The following is a 24,896-nucleotide window of genomic DNA, read 5'->3' as shown; positions in this document are numbered from 1 at the left end:
TTAGAGCATGGTGACTCCTCGTACATGAGGGTTTGGAAAAAGTTATCTAGAGAGGAGAGGCGAGGAGAATTGAACGTGTCGAGGCATTTTAGGCATTCAAGTTTGCGACGCTCTGCAAGAGGAGTGAGACCAAGTAGGGGAAGAGAGTTATATGGCGAATATTACGTCATATCTCCTACAAACAAAATGCACTGCCGTTTTTTGCACTGATTCTAGGTTTTTGACGTCACAGTGTTTGTATGGGTTCCATACAACGCAGCCATATTCGAGGATGGGGCGAATGAGGGTTTTATATGTAAGAAGTTTAGTTTCTTGAGGAGCAAGACGCAGTGTACGATGTAAGTAACCTAGTCTTTTGAGGGCCTTGTTACAGGTGACATCAATATGTTTTGACCATGACAAATCATGTTTTAGTAGGATACCTGAATATTTGAATTCGAAGACCGTATTTAAAGTAATATTGTTAAAGGCATAGGCAAAGAAGGAATGGCATGAGCATCATATAAAGGACATGGAGGCAGTTTTGGAAAAGCTGATATTCATTTGCCATGCTTTGGATCAGTTACAGAAGTCAGCAAAATCATTTTTAAGGACAACATGATCAGTAGAAGATTTAACTGTATGATATAAAACGCAATCATGAGCAAAAAGGTGCATTTTAACCGAGGTGTGTAGGGGGAGATCAATAATATAAAGCAGAAATAAAAGAGGACCCAGTACTGAGCCTTGGGGAACCCCTGATGAAACAGGCATCAAGGGCGAGTTAGTAGAGTTGAAACATACATATCGCAAACGCTGGGAAAGAAAGTCCGATATCCAGCCAACCAAAGATGCATTTTTTTAGTATAGCGAACAGCTTGTGCATAAGTTTAGGGTGTGAGACAGTGTCGAAGGCCTTTGCAAAGTCTATGAAAACAGCATCAATCTGGCCACCTATGTCTAAAGAGCTGCTGATGTCATGAACGAATTCTGTCAGTTGTGTTATAGTGCTAAGCCCACGTCTAAAAGCATGCTGGAAAATGCATGAAATTTTGCTAGTTGCAAGAAATTCCATATGTTTAAAGCTAATGTGTTCGAGTAATTTACATGAGTGTGATGTTAAGGAGATTGGCCTATAGTTAGATAGCAATTGAACGTTACCCGACTTAAATAAGGGCAAAATTGAAGCAAGTTTCCACGAGGGAGGAACGGTGGCGGTTGAGAGAGATTTTCTAAAGATATTTGTTAGATATGTGCTGCACCAAAGAGAGTATCGAACGAGAAAAACCGTTTGGATACCGTCGGGACGAAACGACTTCTTGATGTCTAAGTTTAGGATTAAGTTAAGTACACCCTCAGTAGACAGTTATATATAGTCAATTGTAGGGTATGGTTCGGAGTCAAAAACAGGGGTTACAGAGTTACCAGTCATAAATACAGAGTGGAAGTAGGTGTTAAAAGAAGAAGCTATTGTCTGCGAATCAGAAACTGCAACATTAATAACATGTCCGAGGATGACCCAGGTGGTAGGATAGCTTTCCAAAATTTTCGGGGATTAACCAGCATTAATTTCAGCAAGGTTACCTTGTAATAAAATAATTTTGCAGCAACCATTTTAGAACAGAGTTCCTTTTTAGCGCTACGGAATTGCATGAGTTTTGTTGAGTCACCAGAGTGTTTCGATCAACGTAATCTGGCCACACGACGTGATAAATGCAAAAGGTCCCTAGTCATCCAAGGAATTTCAGTGTTTGTTTTCTTTGTTTTTAACCCATTCAGGGTCAATTTTTCTTTTGCCATATGTGACCGCCCAGGGTCGATTTCTTTATTGCAAATTCTAATTCTTCTGAGGGACCTATTTCGAAAAAAATTTACCGTAATTTTTCTGGGGTGACCGTAAAGTGAGATATTATTTCGCGTTGGTATATATGTACTCTTTATTCATGAATAACAATAAAGAAGGAAATAAACTTATAAGAATTAAAAATTTGATGCATTGTTATAGTTCAAGGCTTAGAATATGTGCACACGACAATATTTCACAAGTCTCAAATGTTCCTGCTCTTACAGTAATATTTACGTCCATAGCCTAACTGCGTAGGTGAGCAGACCAAAAAAAAACTGTGTGGTTGTGTGCCGAACAAAAAAAAAAAAAAACAAGCAGTTGTCACACGTATTGTGTGACAAACTTCCGCTAATCTTCATCTAATCGCCAACCAAAGGCAATTAGATATCACGAGTCTCCCAAAAAAAGGAAAAGAAAAGGAAACGCATCCATGGCGGCATCCTTCCTATGCTCACCCCTGTGAGCACTAAACGAGCGAGGAACAGGCGGCCGCCCTTTGAGCGATTAATATTGAGATAGCCATCAGTTTTGCGAGAGCAAGAAGCCACAACTGCCCACGGAACAAAACCCAAACCGCCGCGCGCCCACGAGCGCGCCAATGCGCGAGCGGTAGTATATAAACATGCTGGAGCAAACTAGCTCTAAAAAAAAACCATGCAACGAAAACCGAGAGCGAGGCGCGAGAAAAAAATTGTATGTATTCCCACATAGTGGCAGCACATGCCAGGAAAGAAAACATTAGGAAATTGGCGTGCTTTTTAAATGTACAGACAGCGCCGTAAATATACGGCATCGACCATTTTGGATTTGTTAGCGGAACCGTATATTTACGTCATTGACCCTGAAAGGGTTAAAGGAATAAAAAAGTTGATACACCTACTGACAAGATTTTCGAAGAAACTTGTCAAGGTATTAATATCACTAGTTTACCTATTAGTTCAAACTCATGAAAAGAATCGCATAGGACTTCTGTTATTGGCAAATCATCAGCGCAGTTAAAGACAGGAAATGTGCGGTAGATATAGCTGGATTTAGGGACGATGCTAGGAACTGAAATTAACACAGCATTGTGGTCAGGTATTCCATCAATAACATTGCGTTCATAACCCGCATTAAAAAGAGATGTAGTAAGAAAGACAAGATCAAGGACGAAAGTTTGCCGAGTGAAATCCTGAATGATCTGGTGCAGGCCACAGGACAATGAAATATGGACCAATTCCCGCCCAATGGCTACTTTGTGTCCGCTTACTTTTATAGAAGACCAATCAACGCCAGGAGCATTAAAGTCGCCCATGCAGATAACGTTGGATGAATAAGTATTATGACTATGCAAAAATTCACATAGATTGTGTAAATGCTCAATATTAGAACCAGGTGGACGGTAAACAATGCCTATAATCAAAGACATATTTTAGAGTTGAACTTTACACCACAAAGAGTCAGTGTCAGCTGGGGCAAGGAGTACAGAAAAGTGGAGGTGAGATTGAAGAAAAAGAGCAACAACGCTTCCTTTCCAGAATTTTCTGTAACGCCAAATTACTTTGAAACCAGAAGGGGGGGTTACCTCAGAATCATGCACCCCATCATGTAACCAGGTCTCAGTAACACCGATATGTGGCAAGTAAGACGAGACCAAGGAAAGAAATTGAGAGAAATTGCTGACAAGGCTTCTAGCATTAACGTTAAGTTTATTGCCAGTACCATGAAGTCAAGGGGATTTGGTCCTAGCAAGTGCTTCGGTGGGTTTAGTTGAGCCAGCAGATGATCCGACGAGAGTATTGGATGTGCTATCCAAATTGTACCATACCCTGTCAATAAAACGTGATAAAATCGAAGTTGGACAATGTTGGAGAAATGTTAGAAGAAAGTTCCTCGTGATTCTTGTTAGGGCCCTTTCTGAGACCACGTATAATAATGTTGTTTCTACGCGACCTGTTTTCTAAGTTGTCGTTTCTGCAAGAGAGAGTTGATATAGCGTTTTTATTTGCTGGATTTGAGTGTGTAGGTCGTCATTAGAATTATGTGCACCACTAGACATCGAAGGTGACTCGAGAGAAGATACACGAGCTTCCAAAGTCTCAAACCTCATGCTGACAGAAAATTGAAACATTTTGATTTCAGCATTATACAGAGCCAGTTTCTTTTGGCCATTTAGGAGTTCGGAGAGCATTTCCACTACTTCGGATTGTTTATCAACATCTGTCAACTGGGCTTGGGAGGCAGGATTTCTTTTATTTTCTACACTACTGGAAGGTGACTTTCATGCAGATCAAGCAAAAGCAAATAGGTAGTCTTTGGAATGCTTTGAAAAGCATGAAAAGCTTTGAAAACGCCCGCTAGGTCAATACTACATAATGCCAAGACTGCAGAGACACTAATAAATATCTTGATGGCAAGGGAAGAGGCTCTTCAGATGCAAGTTCAGAAATAAATTTTTTTTTTTTTTTTTGGTTTCGTGAGTATCATTTTAACTGGATTGCACTATGCTGACATTCCCAAAAGGGCTAAAAGTCATATCTGCAACCAGAAAGAAAGGAATGTAAGAAACGTATACATACATACTACAGTAGAACCTTGTCCATACATTTAGGAAAAAAACATGTAGGAAGTAACGACTGGCAAAACTTACCATATATAGTCACTCAAAATTTGCAGACTCTACTGTAGCTGACATCTACATAATATAAGTGTTGTGAGAATTGTTACAGCATGAGACACTGATGTGCACTGAGCTGGTAAGGCCCGAGCGGCTGGAAACAGACAGTGTTGTTTTTGCAGCTTCTGCAAGCTAACATCTGCGCTCCTCAAATTCGGCCTGGGTCAGCAAATTTTGGTAAGAAGTTCCAATGTGCCCACTTGGCAAGAATCACTGCAGCACGAGATACTGAGCACGAGACACCGAGCACGTCAAGCTGTTGGGGCCCGAGCAACCCGAAATGCAATGTGTTGTCTTCCTATTATCTGGTGTTTTGAGATGGCGACAGAAAACCTAAACGAAATTGAGGTGGTGGGTGACACCAGAATACGATGCCAATGCAACCTGAGCGAAAAATGATGCTCACTTCACACCACCTGCAGCAGGGAACAGCATGTTTGGGTTATCGCCTATTAAGAGCATGCAGTACGCTTTCAATGGCACTAGGCCACACGTGCTATGAAATAGATAGGTGATGATACTTATCACAATAGTGTCAATGACAACAGTTGTGAATGCAATGTGTCCGATGTGCAACAGCCCACGAGGAGATTTGCTGGTACATACCGGGAAAGCAAACTTAGTGCGCGCTGACATTTTCATGCGACAAGGGCGGGCGAGTACTGCAGGCAAGCTGCGGTGGTGGGAGGCTACTGCTCTCTATATAGCGCATGCCTTGTAGCATTTCTAGTTCACACGGGATCCAGCGACCGGAAAACATATTATACGGTCGCAGTTTGGCAATGCACTGAACGTTGGTGCCAAAAGATTGCGTTTTGCGGGAACGCATTAACCAGTAAAGGAAGAGGTGTAACTGTACTGGCTCACTTTCTGTGTTCTCAACTGCGAACACTGGTGCCGGGAAATTGCATGTAATGGGATCAATGAGGTTCTACTGTATATAGTGTCTTTAGACATGATTAATATATAACTTAATTCATTCCATAAAATTTAAATTCCGAAGGCTACAATTCTGTGGCTACAACACAATTTCATTCTGCAAGGTACCCTTGCCATAATCAACCGCTATAAAGTAGCCGCAACACGCGTCACTTTTTTCATCACTTTAGTGCCCTGCCAAACATTAGTACAAAAGAAAATTTTCAACTCACCAGATTGACTATTACTTGATTTCCATATGTATAAATCTGATTGTCAAAATGTTTCTGGAATGCTTCGAGCTGGAAAGTCAAATAACAAAGGTTTATGTGGTGCCATAAGAAAAAAAGCTGCCTATGCAAAATAAAGAACACCACAACACTTACATGGTTGAGCCCTGAAGTCAGGGTTGGAGGAGGCTTGTATCTCAGGTTAGGCAACTGAGTCCAAAACAAAGGAATTGAACCACGTGTCTGAAAGGCAAGTGGAAAGACCATCATCACACAGGAAAAGGTGATGTAACACCAGGAACTTGTTATGCCTCTCCTTTACTGTGGTCCTTAAATTGCCTTGTGGCAATAGAGCACTTCACATCTTTGCCTTATCAATGCATGCTGAACCAAGCTTTTGTTTATATTATGCTGATGTATCCCTTACTCAAGGCTTTAAACTGATTACACTTTGCTCTTAATATTGCAAATAGAAAAAGAAAAGCAGAAGAAAAGCATGTGTAACAAAAAGATCTTTAGACACACGCAAGGTAACAAAAAGTTAACCACCAAATTTTAACGACCTCTAAATCAGCATTCATTAAATAAAATATTGATGCTCCCATAAGGGAGCCAAAACCTGTCACTGTCACGAAAAACATCACGGAATGTCAGCAGCTGTTATTTATTCAAAACTATATTTATTACTGAAAAAGACCTGAGATATGTATATAGGTGACATGAAACTGATGGTGCAAATGTCCTACCTGAACAAACGAGCTCCGTGCAGTGTCTCCTTCTATGATTTGCTCAGTTTCAACGAAATTTGCAGCATGACCTTCGCTGTCCAAGCCCCTCATGAACATGCGCGTGCCTGCTCTATAGCAACTGCGGCGTGAAATGAGTACAAACGTGAAACCATGGCCATTGATGGCACATGGTTTGATGTACACAACTGCAGGTTAGTCAAGGACCATCAATCAGAGAATTGCCTGCATTGATAAGGTTACAAAGGTAAATCACAAACACAACAGCTGAAAACAAAAGTACTTCAATTTATCATCACCTTTATTGCTACCTAAGATGTAATTTATCCCTCACATTAATTTCTCACACAATAGATGAACTAAAAATCCCCACCTTCATATAATGGTTATCAGTAATCAGATTTTTAAGCACTACAAATACAGGTTCTAGGCACCTAAAATAGGCACTTACAGCCTCATCTTAAGCATGAGTGGGACCAAATTAGGCACTATAAATTGTTCACAAACCAAAGCCTGTTATGTGTATTGAATGTTTGTAGCTCATTTTCATGGTAAGAAAAGTGATGTAACATTCACCTGCGAGGTCTGAAAGGCAGTAAACATATTAAAATTATTATGAGGTTTTACGTGCCAAAACCACTTTCTGATTATGAGGCACGCCGTAGCGGAGGACTCTGGAAATTTCGACCACCTGGGGTTCTTTTACGTACACCTAAATCCAAGTACACGGGTGTATTCGCATTTCGCCTCCATCGAAATGCGGCCACCGTGGCCGGGATTTGATCCCACGACCTCGTGCTCAGCAGCCCAACACCATAGCTAGTCTGTATATTCGATAATATACAGACTTTTCAAATATTTGAACACTCCTACTTATAAGTAGAGTTCTTCATTTAAGGGTTTTACATTTCTTGAAGTTGGGCGCTACTATATATAAGGGAATCCGGGAAGAATTCGGGGTTTTGTTTGGCAGCCAAAAATTTGCAATTGTTTTGGTAACTTTGACGAACTATCAGCACAAGCCATGGTCTCCTCTTGCACACAAGAGGAGACCATGACTCCTCTTGCTATTGGCTCCTCTTGCTATTTAAACAAGCGAAATTACTAACAAAAACATGAAATGGCAAAGAGGACTTATCGTAAAACATGTGATGAACTTACCTCCACAAATCCTCATTGTCGGGCATTATTATTACATTTAAAAGAAACCATGTTAACAAAAGCAACAAATAGAGGCAAGTTAGGTGATCCCTTCCTTACTATGTTCTCTACACTTTTCTAACAAAGGAACAAAGTACAAATATTATTGCACAAGGGCATGCTTCACAGGAAGTGTGATGCCTTTCCTTATCTTACAAGCTCCTGCTGACATCCATAATCATAGGCATTGGAAGCATTTCTATGTCTATCCTGGACCTATCGGGCCTTTCCTCCTTGTCTTTTGTCCTGTTTTACTGGTTACCAATAAACATTTTGCAACAAAATTAACAGAATTACCCTTTGTTTTGAATATGATATAGTCGGGCAAACATCCTCACAACATCACAGCTACTAGTTACAACGCAAGGTCTATGCTGCATTAATTCGCTTCCTAATGCACTACCACCATTTACATGTACGCCACGTGCGGGAAATGTGATGCAATGTACTATTGTATTCATTTCAATGCAGCTACTAAAAAGGCTACAAGCTTTCACTCACTCAATGACGGCAGGGGCTGAATACTGTATTTCTACATATGCTGGTTTTTGCTTGAGTGTTAATCGAAAATGAGGCACATACTGTATTCACATATATTAAGAATATTAGTAATATATCTTGTCCACTTGCTCATAAAAGGTAGGCAGCTTTCATTAGTTTTGTAACACCTGCATTTATTACGTTTTATGAAAGGTCAAACTTTGGGGAGAAATCAGGTAACCCGATTTTCATAAATTTTGTTCAGGGACCAAGAATAGAGAATCATTGGGTTTTACCTAAAATGAAGGACCCTATGTATAAGCTACACCACACACACTACAACACACACCCTACACCACTTGCACGCTGTTTCAAACCAATAATGTGTCTCTACTCCAACAACAGTTAATAAAGAAAACTAAAAGTAACAAAATTGCCTGCAAAGCATAGAGAGAGAGGCCATAAGGGAAAGGCAGGAAGGTTAACCAGGCTGAGTCCGGTAGGCTACCTTGCACTGAGGAAGGGGATTGAAAGAGGTGAGGGAAGAGAGGAGTTCACACTTTGCACAATTACACAGACAAGCGTCCATCGCTGAGTTACAGGTGGTCATACAGGCTAGTGCCTGTCAATAAACACAGCAGCACCTTTGTAGCCTTGTATACAAAGCATAAGGATACATCCATGAATAATAGGCAGGCAGAACTTCCGAAGCTGCAGCAGAGTAAAAAAAAAAAAAACAGTAGTATGTAAGTGGCATTCAAGCACTACAGTTTAATGCAACATACCTCTACTTGGTTGCTGAACTCACTCATCAAGTGGTGGTTCCACACAAATCTCTGATCTGCCTGTTGATAAAGACAAGGAAGCCGACTCACAAACAAATGAAAGCATTTAAGTTTCATCAGGAAAAACAAAGTAAGCTCCTGCTAAGCGACTGCTAATTAAGGCATAAAATATGTTTTGCTCCAAGGTAATGCAATAAGCTACTGGTGAATTCATGTTCCTCATCTTGCTTACTGTTTACTCCTAAGTGTCTTCATTATATGCTGGCGATTGAATGCATGGCAGGCAACTACGTATTTACCTGTAAACCCAGCATAACTCTTCCAGTGTCAATTTTCAACTAAATCTGTGTTAGCGTACATCATACGGTGGGTGGGCTCAATCCTAAAATTCAGTCACAACAATCTTCAATATGTACACTGCTCACATTAAGTCTTTGGAACACCAGAGATAATGAAAAAGATTATTGCAAGCCTGAGTACACAACCTGGAGTCAAGATATGCACTGCGTCGTTTGCCAGCAATATTGCAAAGTGCACTCCACAATTTCAGGATGCATGTAGATCGAAACAAAAAACTTGTTTGTTCATAACCTCTTTGTTCTAAGAACTGCCACGTGATGATAGGTTTAAGTAGCTTTAGGTTTCATGCTTGAAAAATGCAGCATAAGCTTTCTAGTGTTCCCTAGAAGACTTTCTTTTTCAGCTATTATATTTTGTGAATGAAAGCTTGCATATTATTTTTGGCAATTATTTATTTCAATATTAATTGGCAAATTACCTGCAACCTAGCTTTTACGTATTTTCAGGCAATTCTAACAGTTTGTTTAGTTAAAGAAATATGCTGGGCACCTGTTTGAATTCTTTACTGGGACAAAACAGCTGTTGTGGCAAAAAATGCGAAGATGAAAGTCTGTGTCCTGTCCCGAGGTACAAACAACCATCAGATGGACTAGCGACAAATCTGGCATAGATGCACAGGCTGTTCTTTAAAGGGGAATCCTTAAAGGGAAACATGTGAACACCCTCCCAGATCTAGGAAAAGGGGAAGCAGCAATTATTAACAAGCGCTCCTTCATCAAGCATCTTTGTCAGTTGCTGACCTTGAAAGGTTACCATAAGCACACCAGGGAAAGGAGAAAAGAGTGATAGTAAGGGCACTGCTATGAGTGCTGCCCTAACGAAGAGGAACAAATTAGTTAATCCTTTAACTGGCCGCTCAAAAATATTGTTGACCTAACAAAAACTTCTACAAAAACGAGACAAATCCAAATATTAGTCTGTGCCTTTAAATTTACATCAATTTGAGTACCCGCTCAACAGTGGTCTTCGCAAAAACGACAACAGTGAGCACCAGAAGATGTTTTGGTGACAAAACCTGCAAGCTTCTTTGTTCTATTCTTAATATACGTGGTGGTCACGTTCTCACCCCAGTGAAAATTGTTCAGTTTGTTTAACCCATATATGCCTATACTTTGATGCGTTGAGAATTTCAAAGTATCATTTGGTAAAATGCCTTTCTGAGGCATCAGAATGTAGTATCAGTAGTTTATTGATAGAAAATTTTTGTGTAACTGTTGGTTTTGAGCCGTCCTACATAGTATTGGGGGCGAGCTCCACCATCGGCATGACGTGGCATGAGGGATCACGTGAACACAGCGGCCGCGTCGGCTGCTTCGGAAGCGCCGAAGCAAGCTTTTGAAAACAAAAGTCTAAAGTCCCACCTGTGCTGCGGTTCTGATTAAGTGGTGAGGCTTTACCACCTTGGGTATCAACTTGACAATATCTGAAACTACTATAATAGGTAGTGACTGCCTTTGGAGGTGTGCAGCATGGTAGGCTACTGCTCGGTGCCGCAGTGCCGGACGTACGCAATGGAGCCCGGTGTCAACCTTATTCACACGTAGCCGGAGGGCAAGGAGCTGCGTGAAGCTTGGCTGGTGAAACTTATAACCAGCAGACAGCCATCGGCTACAACTTGGGTATGCAGCAAGCACACAGGCGAGGAAGATTTCTGCTACGGCGCCGGGTCTGCGCTATGTTTGGTGAGTAGCAGAAAACGTGCACTGATACGCTCGCCCGCGCCCGCTGCCCGGCTAATGTCATGACCCTTTATTAGGTCTATGAACTTGTTGATACTAGATTCTGGCAAGTTCACTGGAATGGAAAGGGAGCGGTAAGAAGCGCATTAAAAAAAGGCATGGCATATGGTCATGTTTGTGTTATGAATTAATGCACTTGATTATGAAAAAGAAGCAGAGGGAAATCGCACGCTGAGAAGACCGATAAACATACAGTGCGACGCAACTTGAGAAATAGTATTGAAATGTCCAAGAATTTAGAAGAGAACAAAAGATTGAATCGTCGCGACGACATATCACAGTCGCTGTAGGCGTTGAAGTCTCTATAACGAAATTATTTTTGAACAGTTCTGATAGCGTCCAGGCAACAATGGTTGCTAGTGTACTGTCAAATGCTCATATGCTGAGGCCTAAAGCTCATGGCACAGTGCAAAAACGTGCTCGCAGCGAAAGCAGAACATTGTGCGTGGACATGCATGCAGACGCCCAGTCGGTCGCTTTGACTTATAGATATAAGCTTTCTGGTATACGGCTGACATGGGCTTTTGAAATGGGAGCAGGTCAGTTTTATCACTTCCTATGCTGTAGTGCTAGAACACATTCACACACATAAAGAAGGCATGCAAGTAGCGAAAAATATGTCATCTCGCTCATATGCCAGCGCAGTATATTCAGGGTGTCTACCAAGTTGACATTTCCAAATTCCCCGAGTTTTCCAGGTTTTCTCTGAGTGCCTTTGAAAAATTCCCTGAGTGATGCAGAACTATGTTTTATGTCAAGACGGGCTGAAACCATATTGCCCGATGCTGTCACTCTCTAGTAAGCATATGAAAAATTTTTTTAAAAAATCCGATTTAGTCCATTTTGAATACTAAGGAGTAGTGTTTATGTTATTCGAAAAAATGATAGAAGGGAGGGGTTATTAAAATGCACAGCAAATAAGATGTATTCGAAAAAAATTGCAAATCGAGTTGGACATTCTCAAATACAAAAAAAAAAAAAAAAGGAGATGCATACAAAAGCAAACATATTCAAATATGAGCTATTTCTATCAACTGATAGCAAGCTCAGTGGCATGAGGCACAAACTTTGTCACAATTGAGATTCTCTCTCAACAGCTCGCAAGTCAACCTCAACTATCCTGACATACTCTCAGCCCGCGCAAGACGCCTCAGTGTTGCGTTTCACTGCTTTAAAGAGTTTATTTTGGTTTGGATGAGGGACATCTGCATCTCGGCGTCAGCCAACAGTTTGTTTTTTGAGCTCAGGCTCCTTTAAAGAAACGGTCACATACTTAATTCCCCGTTTATTCCTCAATGCGTCGGTCCTTTTTGTTCTCGTCCTCCTTTCACCGCGCATTCGCCCTGCGGACCATTTGAAGCATCTTCTTGGTCAATTTACAGTCAGTGTCCAATTTTTTGGACCCCCCTAGGGGCCGCGAACACTTCCAAAAAATCAGGCAGTCCGAAAAAATAAATTCATGTCTTTTACTGTCCTTAAGGGCTCAAATCGACCCAGGCACGTCTGAAAAAGCTCTGAATGCCTGTAATGCCTCTGAACTTGATAGGCATATCGGTGCTCCTACTGTGACAGGTGAGGGCGGTTGCAGACGTGTAAAATTAAGTAATACATACCGTGTCCCGTGACAATTGCCCCTGGGCCTTCCTACGCTTCACCGCAGTACTTTGCTAATGCTTCACCACGTCACACGACTGCACTGAGGCGAAACTGACTTTCAGGAATCAGCATTATGCAATGCGCCGTGCTTTCCGAGCTTCGAAGCCAGAATTATTGCTGACAGCGGAGAAATGAAGAAACACGGCACCGAAAGTCAAGAAGCTTAATAGCGAACGTCAAAGCAGCTAGGCCTAGCGTTGCCGCAGTGGTGGCTACGGCTGCCAGCGGATCTGCGTGCGAGAGTGCCGGTTCAAGGCGGTGAGGTAATCAAAATGGCAGTGGTGGTGGCTTTGATTAATGCCATTTCGGACCTGGGGTCATGCAATACGTCTGGAAAATCGAACGGCGAAGAGTTCTTGCGTCCGAAATTTCAGACGTTTTGATACATTGACTCTACGGGGTACGTGGTGGTGCCGCGAAGCCGTCCAAATTATCGGGAATCCAGAAAGTCGGTCCTTGACTGTATACTGGCAACTCCTCCAGCCGACGACAGGGCGTCAAAGACGATTCGTTACGATTCCTGTCTGTTACTCGAGCCAGCATTACCGCAACTTTTGACCCTTTCAATAAAATTACAGCTAATTTTCCCTGATAGAGGCATAAATTCCCTGAGTTTTCCCTGAGTTTTTCCAGACTACTCAAAATCCCTGAGAATTCCTGGTTTTCCCGGTTTTCCTGGATGGTAGACACCCTGGACATTGCAATGGTTTGGTGAAGAGTCTACACTCCACCCTTGTTAGATTATATCGGGTGATTATAAAAAGCGCCGACTCCTGACCACGACGTATAAGTAACTTTCTATCCAATATCTTATTATCAGGTGCTTGCGTTCCACACTTTGAGTGTTAGACGCAACTGCAGCAGTACTGTTGCATTGGCAGTGATAGACGATTGCATCAGAATCACAATCAACTCGGTAATCAGAACCTTGCACCCATAATTTTAAATTCAACAATGTTCCACTAATACTGTATCAGTTTATGGAAGACGCATGGAAAAGAGAGCACCTGAAAGCTCTTTAGTGTATCTCATGTATAATCCAAGCACACATTATTTTACTAGGCATAGCAGTTGGTTTTATGTGCAAAAAGAAAAAGTAACTACTTTGTCGACAAAAAATTGTTTGAATGTATTATTCCAGACAGGTTCTATCTTGATGAATTAGCCAGTCACAGGCCTAGGCGCCAGGAAAACATATTCAGGTGATGCTTGCGCTTACTTTCTGCATACTTTTTGACATTTTACTGGTGGCTCAGTGATAAACATGTCATCATCATTGCATTACAAAGCTTTGCCTACTGCTTAAACTACAAAAGTGCTGCATATAGTTCATGCCCATAGCGTATTCATGACTGCTTTCCTCCTCTGTTACTACTGCAACGTGCTTTCAGGCAGAATAATGGTGACTGTTGAGTGCACCTCATCATGAGTGTCAACATGGTCAAAAATGATCTTCAGCCTTGAGGGGGGGCAGGGGGGAGGATTTTTGTTTGCAATAGCTTGATCAAAAAATATCTGCCCTCCGAAAAGGACCAAAACAATTTGTGGTTACATTAATTTATCTTCGGTAGGATGTTTGGTCAATTGATTACTATAGGTTCTCGAAACCGCACCCAATCTGCCTAGTGTCTTACATATATGACGCTGCTGTTTCATATGTTGTGATGAAATTATAAATACAGACAATCTATATTCTGCCGTATATGAATTTTGCCCCTTATGAACATGTAACTACATTCTTGGCAACAATCAATTACATTTAAATATTTATTGGTGACTTTTTTACCATGAGGTGGTGCACTTCTCTAAGTCTCAAAATTCACGATGCTGCAGCAGTCGGTACAAGCACACCTAACAAAGGTTGCACAGGGAAGAGACATGGTGTTATGGATACACGCAGCCAACCGCAAGCTTTTCTATTAACAATGTAAGAAGTTGTTGCCAATAAAAGAAGTGCACTACATGTAGGACACTAGGCATATATAGGTTAAGCAAGCTCTTATATTTCATCTGCATAGAGGTGTGTCTCAAGAACATACATACAACATGTCAGTGTTTTTGCTATTATATATCCTGAAGGCAGTAGACCATGACACTCAACAAAATTGTTGAGCTGCAAATTAAGGGTTGAGGCAGGCTTATCGCACTGTGCACCAGACGTACTACCTTCCTTGGCCTTTATGAACTTTAGGGAAAAAGGAATTTAGTAAATATTGCATTTACATGAAACAGAAACAGTGAATTGTGCATTTCAATTGACATTTTGTGTGAAAAAAGAAAGTTGCAGTTTCACACGAAAGGCAAAGTTTCAATTGTGATAGCAAGTTAGTGCACAGCTATGTAAAGTAAGGGTAGTAGTTTTATCAGCTGTATAAACTTGTACACATAGGCATACTAACTAAATTAACAAGCATGGTGTCACGCGCGCACAAGCAAACATGAACCCATCTCACTCGATTACCATGGAAACTCGCTGTCAGTGCGGAGTGAGGAAGTGCGGCAGCAGTAGCGAGCGAATTGACCGTCGTGCTGCGTCTCACATCAGAGCGAACTAAGCCGCGGACACACAGCGCATGGCACACGCTGTCCCCGTCGCAGATTGCTTTCAAGATACAGCAGCCTGGGCGGGTGCACATGACCACCCGGGCCGCCCGGAGTACAATGCACACTCCCTACCTCCCCTCCCACCTGGAGCCTTGCACAGGAAGGAAGACGGCGCGCTTCCTCCCCGCTTTCTTCCCTTCGTACACAAGATTGCGCTGCGATCGCCGGCTCATCCTCGCACATACAGCATATGGCGCAGCGACGATTTTATCACCCTTGGACTTTATACGGAACTTCACGGTGATGGCAGAAATGTACCTGGAGTGTCAATGCAATTGCTATTGCAATAAAAAAAAATGTCTTAGGCAGCTGACAGGTGTACTGCCATGAGAATGTTGGTTTGCGAGCTTCTAGTAGCTCCGATAATGTTGCCTCTACCTAGCGGCAAACAAAATGCTATTCTGCGGTATATCAAGAGGGCAGTGAGGCGCAGCGTGAAAATTCCACTCTTCCTGAGCCACTCAGATCTTCATTCAAATAGCGATAACGTAGCTGTTCTAAATTTAGACAGCAGCCAACAGTCAGCATCTTTAGCTTTACCCATCTAAATGAGTATGGATTCTGCATCAAATCTGTGCTGCTGGACTGCTAGAATACACACAAGATTTCAAAATTTTAGACTAAAATTCTCTGCTTCCGTTATTCCAGTTTCAAATCTTCCTGAAATACTGACTTATCTTATTTTAAACTGAATTCCTAAAAATAAATTTGGCACTATACTTTCGGTGTTTTCAGATTTTCATTTATAACTCCTAATCCTAGCTACAGTTTTACATAACTGTTTTAATGAGAAAAGCTAAAGATCTCTGAGAGGACAAGAAAGGTGATCAAAATACTACTTTGACACCGAAGCTTTATCCTGCTTCACTTCCTAATCCCATGCTCAGTCTAATTGGATACAGTAAACGTCACCAATAGAAGACAACCTCAACCGTTAGGAGACCAAAATCAACAAATAAGAATGGCAAACAAAATTGAACAACCATGCCTGAACGATACTTTCAATTTCAATGGAGTAAGCCATGCTGCTAAGTTACAGAACCATGAATCTGAACCTGGCTTGCCCACATAGCACACTTACTCTTTCCATGAGCCCCATCTGAAGAAAATCAGGTGTTGTATTGTACAGTTTTTGCAGGGAGTGGCTCAAATCATAAGTAGTGGAGTAGTAGAAGTTTGGCGTGCTCAACACAGTTTGGACCATGGCAGTGTACTGCTTGTTGTACTGATTCTGCAAACAGAAGGCACACTATTAACAAAGTTAGTGCCAACAGAAGCTACACACAAGAATAAAACAAGACTGGGTATTAAAGCTCAAGGTGATGAAAGTCACATGAGCAGGTGAGAAAAGAGACTTGAGGCACTTCTGACCAATATTTTTCAATATCCTCACAAGAACTAGAGAAAGTATAAAAGGAGGAGATACCAACAGGATAGCACTTGTGTCCATATTTGCTGTAACTTTGCAGCTGCAGGATATCTTTATCTGTAGAACATCACAATTTCAAGCTTGCCAGGAATGACTTGTCCTGTGATTTGGGTGCAATCAGTGCTGGATTAACTAGGCTTTGCTAATTGAAGTTTCGAGGAGGTGCCGGCAACATGGTCTATGACCATGGCCATTGAGTTGATTAATTTTGTGTGGTCTATCCAATGAACTAGGATAAATGTAAAGCTATGCATATTAAAGAAGTAATCAGTGAAAATCTAGAAGCAAAAAAATTAACTGATTTGACCTCATATTTTGAAAAAAATGAGCGGTAATGTGCAGAATTTTCCACCAACTCTTTTAAATCTTTGTTAATTTTATGCATTTATCTGTGAGCAATGAGTGCACAAAATTTCATTTCCCAAAGAATGTTATTTTTTTGCTTAACATGATGTGGAGAAAAATTTTTTTTTAGAAAAACAAAAATAAAGTAAATAACAAACAGTCTTTAAGTGTCGGGCATCTCCCATGTGGCCGTTTCCAGAGTTTCTAAAAACATAATACTTGTGCAAGTAGAAGAATACTAGTTAACATTACAGACATCAAAGAAGAAGAAATAGAATAATATTCACATATAAGAAAAATTACTGACTTCCCAATACCAGGGTAAGGGTTTAAAAACATGCTGTACCTCCCAAGCTAATCAAGATAGGAACATAATTTTTTTGCAACATGTTTCTGAATGTTTGGCAATACCTAAAATGTAAAAAACAATAAAGCTACTTTTTGCAGTAAATTGACTTCTGAATATGGCCTCACACCATAAAGAATTGAGGCTCCTTAGCGTAATTACTGGGTTGAAAGTTATCCAATAAAGAAATAAAAGGACAAGAACTTTCTGTAAGTATTCCTTTAATAGGGAAGCAATAAGCACATCAGTGCCAGAAAACAATGGGGCCACATGACATTGTATATTAAAAAAAAAGGTCACAGTTTCGCCTGAAAGGCAAAGCATTGATTACGGTAGAAAATTAGTGGACAGCTATACGAAGTAAGGATGACTGTTTTATCAGCTGTATCAACTTGTAAACATAGGCATACTAACTAAATTAACAAGTATGGTGTCAAGTGCGCACAAGCAAGCATGAACACATCTCACTCGATGACCACAGAAACTCAAACTGTCAAAACACTGGAGTGAGAAGAAAGCAGTAGCGAGCGAAATGACCTTCGTGCTGTGTCTCGCATCAACGAAAACTAAGCTGCGGAAACACAGCATGCGGCGGACTCTGTCCATGCCGCAGATGGCTTTCAAGATACAGCAGCCTGGGGGGGCACGCGCAGCCACCCAAGCTGCCCGGAGTAAAACATGTGCACCCTCCCTACCCCCGGAGGCTTGCGTGCAACGGAAGACTGGGCACTTCCTCCCCGCTTTCTTCCCTTGTGTGCGTGAGATTGAGCTGTGATTGCCGGCTCACCCTCACACGCTTTCACTCGCACATACAGCATACTGTGTGCGGCGACAGTTTTATCACCCTTGGACTTTATACGGAACTTCACGGCAATGGCGACAGCAGAAATGCGCCTGGAGTGTCCATATATTTCCTATAGCAACAACAGCACAACAGATACAGGAAAGTTTAAAGACAAGATGCCATAAGCACTAAACTTGCATCTGGAGAGCTTTTAAATAACACAAACCCCTACACAAGATTGTGCATGCTCGCATTGTTTTTCTGCTGCTCTGTGTCTACTGTACTATTTTAGTTTTCAACATCATGTTTCAACAATTAGCCAACAGTTCAGAACACTCTTACATAGTATTCAGATACATAAAAACTATTAGAAGTTTCATGCCTGATTCTCTGTAAGGTGCAGTGATGTTCTTGTGAAAGAATATGCTTCGGTTGCTTTTATTCGCCATACCACTTGGCCGTTGATCTCGCCAACTCTTCGGCGGTCAACAATCACAATCAAGTACGGGCCTGAAACATGTAAGCAGGTAAAAACGATGAGAATCACAGTAAATCATTGCCTGCATCCTTAAAATGCATACAGGGAGCCAAAATTGTTGTATAGCTGTATATTAAGCAAATTCTGCCCTGTGAAAACAGCTAGGATATTAATGGTGAAGCAAACACTTACCTGCAAGCAGGTGGATAATGCCGACAATGCCATAGATCGTTCTCCTAACTGCATGTGGAGGAATGTCAGGGTTAGCTGTTGGAAAGAAGAAAAAAAAGATACAACTGTTAATGTGTTAGAATTATTAGGGTGAATGTAAATGGTGAATGTAAATGGTACTTCCCGGATTTTCCAATGGCTCTCTATCTATGTTAGCTTGTGTGTTTGTACCTAACCATTTTCCCGCCTACCTGGGTCCCTGGGTTGTCCTTGGTCGTATGAGTAGTGCATTGGGCTACTGTGCTCAGGGAAGATGGTTCGAAGCCAACCACCGGACCAACTTGGGTTACTGCGTATGTGCATGTGTGCACATACGTGCCTCTCTTCAAGGAAGCTCTTTCACACCAACATGAGTCACTATAGATGCGGGACTGGGTGGGCACCACTGTTCAAAGAAACTCTTTGGCGGTGACTTGCAGCATTGAGTATGCACCAGCGGATGCGTGCTGCTCTTCAATGGGCAATCTCTGACACCAACTTGGGTAACTAAGTATCTGCCACAGGGAAAGTGTCGCTCTACAATGATGAAAAAGATCCCTTAAATTTATCCAATGTTGAGCGGTATCGTACCCACGTCACAAGGGTTTCTCAAGGACAGAAACCTGATGCTTTAGCAGGCTGAGCCACAAGTCCACTGGGTAAGTGCTGCTTTTCAATAAACATCTTTCACGCCAATGCTTTAGCGAGCAGATTCATGGTGCACATGAATACAGTGGATATGTGCCGCTCCTCAATGAACCTCTCGCCAACTTGGGTCACTGAGCATGCGCCACTGAGCATGCGGCAAGTGAGGGAACAATGCTCAGCGAGCCACGCTATTGGTCTCGGAGGCCATGCACAAACTTGTCGGCAGTGGCACTAGACGGCGCAGCAGTTCAAGAAAGAAGTTGGAGAGAGGAGCCTGGTTGCCGCATAATGCATTTCTCAGTGTCCTTCCCATGTGCAGGCGCACCATGCATTTTGGTGGCCATGCACACGCTTTGTGGCAGCGGTGGTGCTAGATGGCACCGATTCTTTTTCAGAAAGCCCTAAAAATGAATCACGCTGCAGTACATGCCCCATACATGACTCATTTCGACGGTGGCAATACGTTGTGTCGCTATATTGATTTAATGCTAACGTATTACCATCGACAGTCATCATGAGATTGGTTCTGCAGCAATTTTTTTTCTACATCATTAAGGAGGGGACTTTTCTATTAAGTTTACTTCAACAAAATTTACACTGTTTATGCAGCATATTGATGTTCTTAATTCATATACACTAGACCTCCATTATTTTGACATTGATTAATTTGATTGTTTGAATAATTCAATCCTAAGTGCAAGTCCTGGCTTGTAAACATAGATTTTATCGGCTAGAATTTTCATTATTTTGATCCTCAAGTCGGCCCTCACTGGAAAATTTTAAATTGATGCACGTGGATGACCCCAATAGTGATCCCAATCGTGATTCTAATCATGATCCCAATGGCTGCCAGCATCTATCTTGGACGTGAGATGAGAGTGAATACATCGATGACATGCTTAGCAGCATTTACATGACTGTTTGCAATTCGATGGTTTGCTCTGAGGAGCATGCATCACATGATCATATCACTGTAAGACAGTGACAAAGACATCCCACGAAGGTTAGATGTTTTGTTTCGGCACTACAAGTCATCCGAGTGGCAGGCACAGAATCTGGATTCAGCAGTTCCGAGTGTCTAGCAACTTGACACGCCAGGCTAGACATTTCTTGGCATTCTTATTTTCGTCTCTTGGTGTGAGCTTTGTCTTCACTTCAGCAAAGAAGAACTCGGAAACTGACGCGGTGCATGCATCAGTGAATAAACTTGCTTCAGACCTAAGAGCGTCACATCACTGTCAAAACTGCACGCTGGCAGAGGAAATACCCACTTTTGTATTTTCTTTAATAGTGATCTTGGCTGTTTTGCTCGAGCAGCAGTGCTTGGACATTCATGCTCCCCTATGTGCACCAATTGAATTCATCTGGTAACATTGACGTCCTTCCAATCTCCACGCTGCACATATGAATGAAGGAAGAAGCAGCGGAGGGACCTCTAACACTGCGCGACGTCAGTTTCAATGCAGTGCATACACAGGCTGATAAACCAAATGCAGGCTCAAGAGCGTCACCTCACTGTCAAAACTGTGTGATGAAGGAGCGACTTCTTGATTTTGTATTTTATTCTCATTAATAAAGGCTCAGTGGGGTCACCCATGTGGCAGCACTTGGAAACTCGTGCTCCCACACATGCGCCAGCTTAATTCATCTGGTAACACTGATGTCCCTCTGACCTACACAGTGCCCGTGTGAATGAAGGAGCAGCAGAGGGACCTCTGCCACTGCATCACGTCATGCAAAGCTCCAAATTAATTTTTCCATCATGTAATAATGCATTATCTCTCACCAAAATTGTCTTTTTGGGATGCCTTAGACAAGTTTCCAAGCAAAAATAGCAGCTAAATCAATCAATGATTATCATACTTTTGTGATTTTAATGCGTCCATTTTTTCCAAGATTGGTCTCATTGTTGTCAAAAAAAGTTTTTAAACTGAATCACTTTACAAAAAAAAAAGTGCATCCTATAGCTTTGGTCTTACCTGGCCTCTGGAACCTTGATATTTAATTTATAGCACACACTAAAATATGGATCGTGCTTTGCAATGCAACACCAAATCTACTAAGCAACTACGGCGGGCAATGATTCAAACAATTAATATCAACAAACATGTTAATGTTTTATAAAGTAAATGCTTAAGAATATTTAAAAATGGGGGCTAGGAATTTATGCTTTTTGCTGCCTCTTATAACCACCCTTCAGTTTCTTTTTATTTTTTTGTTAAACATTCTTACAAAAAGTTTGCTTTTATTTTTAGATTACGTCATCAGGCAGCATCAAGCACTGCATGGTAGACTAATAATGCAAGTTATTTAAGTACTAATACATTTACAGCTTCTTGCTTGTGTGTAGTCTAGAGACTACGCAAAATGGCTATATACATACATATGCCTTGCCAAAGAGAAAAGCTTTCACCATGTTGCTTGCAACATTGCTGTGTTTTCCTTCTAACAGCAAAGAAGCAGCAATGGCATGACTGCCTTCATCATCATCATGAGCCTGTTTTATGTCCACTGCAGGATTAAAGCCTCTCCCTGCGATCTCCTGAGCCCTGTCCTGCACCAACCGATTCCAACTAGCGCCCGTGAATTTCCTAATTTCATTGCTCCACCTAGTCTTCTGCCATCCTCGACTGCATTTGCCATCTTTTGGTACCCATTCTGTAACCCTAATGGTCCAACGGTTATGTAACCTGCGCATTACATGACCTGCCCAGCTCCATTTTTTTCCCTTGATGTCAATTAGAATATCGTCTATACCTGTTTGCTCTCTGATCCAAACCGCTCTCTTTCTGTCTCTTAACGTTATGCCTAGCAATCTTCGTTCCATCGCTCTTTGCACAGTCCTTAACTTGTTCTCAAGCTTCTTTGTCAGTCTCCAAGTCTCTGCCCCATATGTCAGCACTGGTAAAATTCACTGATTGTACATCCTCCTTTTCAACGATAATGGTAAGCTTCCAGTCAGGAGCTGACAATGTCTTCCGTATGCGATCCGACCCATTTTTATTCTTCTATGAATTTCCTTCTCATGATCAGGGTTCCCTGTGATTAATTGACGTAGGTAAACGTACTCCTTTACAGACTCTAGAGGCTGACTGGCGATCTTGAACTCTTGCTCCCTTGCCCGACTATTCATCATTATCTTTGTCTCCTGCACATTAATAGTCAAACGCACTCTTATACTCTCTATGCTAAGGTCCTCAATCATTTGTTGTAACTCATCTGCATTGTTGCTGAATAGAACAACGTCATCAGCAAACTGAAGGTTGCTGAGATGTTCCCCGTCAATCCTTACTCCTAAGCCTTCCCAGTTTAATAGCTTGAATACTTCCAAGCACACAGTGAATAGCACTAGAGAGATTGTGTCTCCCTGTCTGACCCCTTTCTTTATAGGTATCTTATTGCTTTTCTTGTGTAGAATTAAGGTAGCTGTAGAACCTCTGTAGATATTTTTCAAGGTATTTACGTAAGCATTCTGTGCTTCTTGATTAGGTAATGCCTCTATGACTGCTGGTATCTCTACTGAATCAAATGCCTTTTCGTAATCTATGAAAGCCATATAGAGAGGCTTATTGTACTCTGCGTATTTCTCAATAACCTGATTGAAGACATGGATGAGATCCATTGTAGAGTATTCCTTCCTGAAGCCAGCCTGTTCCATTGGTTGACTAAAGTCCAGTGTTGCCCTTATTCTATTGGAGATTATTTTGGTAAATATCTTTTTTTCACACTGCTCAAAAACTTAAACAAAAAGAAATGGCAAGCCATACAGCTTTATTTTTTTGTATCTCAAATGGGTACACTGCACCGATCTGTAATGCTATGTTCATGGGTTTCAGCATGAAGCAACAGCATAAATCAAAGCTTACTTTGAGTTATTCTACTAGTAGTATGGCATGGTGTCGCAAATGAAGCAAGCCAATACGCCCGAAATACTCAAAATTAGGCACGATTGTAATTGACAAGCTGTACTTATAGAGTACTAACATAAAAATGCTAAGACAAACTAAGCTCACCCAGAACAGAGATGGGATTAAATGCAATTTACTTAGTCTGCGAGTCAGAACAAAGTTATGGTACTACTTAATGGCAGTCCTTAAAATATACAAATATAAAATCTCTGTCACATTTAATAGAAGAAAAAACACTGAAAGTAAGGATGTCCTTATTGCATAACCTTTACCTTTTTCTTTAAGTGCCTTCCTCCAATCAAGAAAGAAAAAATTCAAAGCTCTACCTGGTCGACAGGGCAGCCACTGAGTGGTACTCTTTTTCACTTAGTTTTAACATAGGAAATTAAAATAATACTGTAGGACGTTCGGAGTGCTAACGTTCACCAGACTATCATTCCTGTTACAGCAAGAGCTTTCATTAAATAGTGCATGGAATAGTTTGTAGAGCACCAAGAACAATTCACGCACGTTTATTTAACAGAACAGAAAGAAAATCTCTTTTATATGACGTAAAAATGGCTGTGGTTTAACACTGCAACAGTCCCTCATTAAGTGAAGGTGATATAGTAGGGCACAGAGTTTATAAGTGTTACCTTGATGAACACAGGACATTTACACAAACAGTGACATTCTCATAACAAATTGAGCATATAATAAAGTAATACTTTGGGTAGAGTCATCTCATTCAGAAATGAATTGAATGTATTTTAACAGATCACACTAAAATAAATATGAATTTGAGTCACAAACCAATATAAACGCATAGTATAAGACAACATCCGTAGTCTAATTTTTTTTATTAATTTTTTTTAATGTTATACTAAAGTTAAAGAATCCAAGAGCGGTATACACAACTACCCTGTAGCACAGTGCAAGAAGACATGCTATAGTTCATCAGTTCAGAATTAAACATACATACACAAAGGCTTACCTGAAAGGGAGATCTCCCGGGACACCCTGTCAATAACAAGGCTCCTATCAGATGAATTTGTTGGCTCAATGATGTACCTTTCAGGTGTGCTATACCTGAAAAATTAAATTCAAACAAGCACACAATCTAGTGAACAAGTTTTATGAAGAAACCCATTTTTCCTAGAGAAAAATAAAGGTGCAATAGATAGCCAACAACAAGCTATAAACAAGCCAAAGAAACAGCAGACGAGAGGTCTAATGCTCTTTAAACTAAAGCAACATAAGAAATATGAAGTCAACAAACCATTTCATCATATGAATGTGTGGATATCACTGATTACACACATATCACAGTACAACTGCTTTAAGTAAGAAGAAGGACACCAGACCTGCAACAAACTTGGTTACAAAGCTCATAAGCTGCAGTGCAACACATAAACGGAACAGCTTACTTCCCAAAGTCACATTATAAGATACATTTTCTGCAAGTGTGGCTGTATGGAAACTGGAAATATTGCACTAATACTTCTTACAAAATTGGTAGCACTTACAGTTTGTGCCATCCCAAAGAACATGTAAAGGATAAGAAAGAAGA

At 41.1% G+C, this 24,896-nt stretch overlaps 1 protein-coding gene across 4 annotated transcripts in view; it reads right to left on the bottom strand.

The window, feature by feature from the left end:
- Sac1 (phosphatidylinositol-3-phosphatase SAC1) overlaps positions 1-24,896 on the bottom strand; it is a 131,531-nt gene that overhangs the window by 91,700 nt on the left and 14,935 nt on the right. For all 4 annotated transcript variants that reach the window (XM_075672938.1, XM_075672915.1, XM_075672923.1 and 1 more), the window contains 9 exons: positions 24,321-24,415; positions 18,774-18,848; positions 18,486-18,613; positions 16,281-16,430; positions 8,841-8,900; positions 8,733-8,766; positions 6,376-6,563; positions 5,786-5,872; positions 5,633-5,701 (listed from right to left, as the gene is read on the bottom strand). In XM_075672938.1, the coding sequence (XP_075529053.1) occupies positions 5,633-5,701; positions 5,786-5,872; positions 6,376-6,563; positions 8,733-8,766; positions 8,841-8,900; positions 16,281-16,430; positions 18,486-18,613; positions 18,774-18,848; positions 24,321-24,415 (886 nt within the window). The remainder of the gene's footprint in view (positions 1-5,632; positions 5,702-5,785; positions 5,873-6,375; positions 6,564-8,732; positions 8,767-8,840; positions 8,901-16,280; positions 16,431-18,485; positions 18,614-18,773; positions 18,849-24,320; positions 24,416-24,896) is intronic.

Source organism: Dermacentor variabilis, chromosome 1 (genome assembly GCF_050947875.1).
Source record: "Dermacentor variabilis isolate Ectoservices chromosome 1, ASM5094787v1, whole genome shotgun sequence".
Lineage (NCBI taxonomy): Eukaryota > Metazoa > Arthropoda > Arachnida > Ixodida > Ixodidae > Dermacentor > Dermacentor variabilis.
Note: the sequence above shows the minus strand (reverse complement) of the source record. Positions and strands in the feature narration are given on the sequence as shown.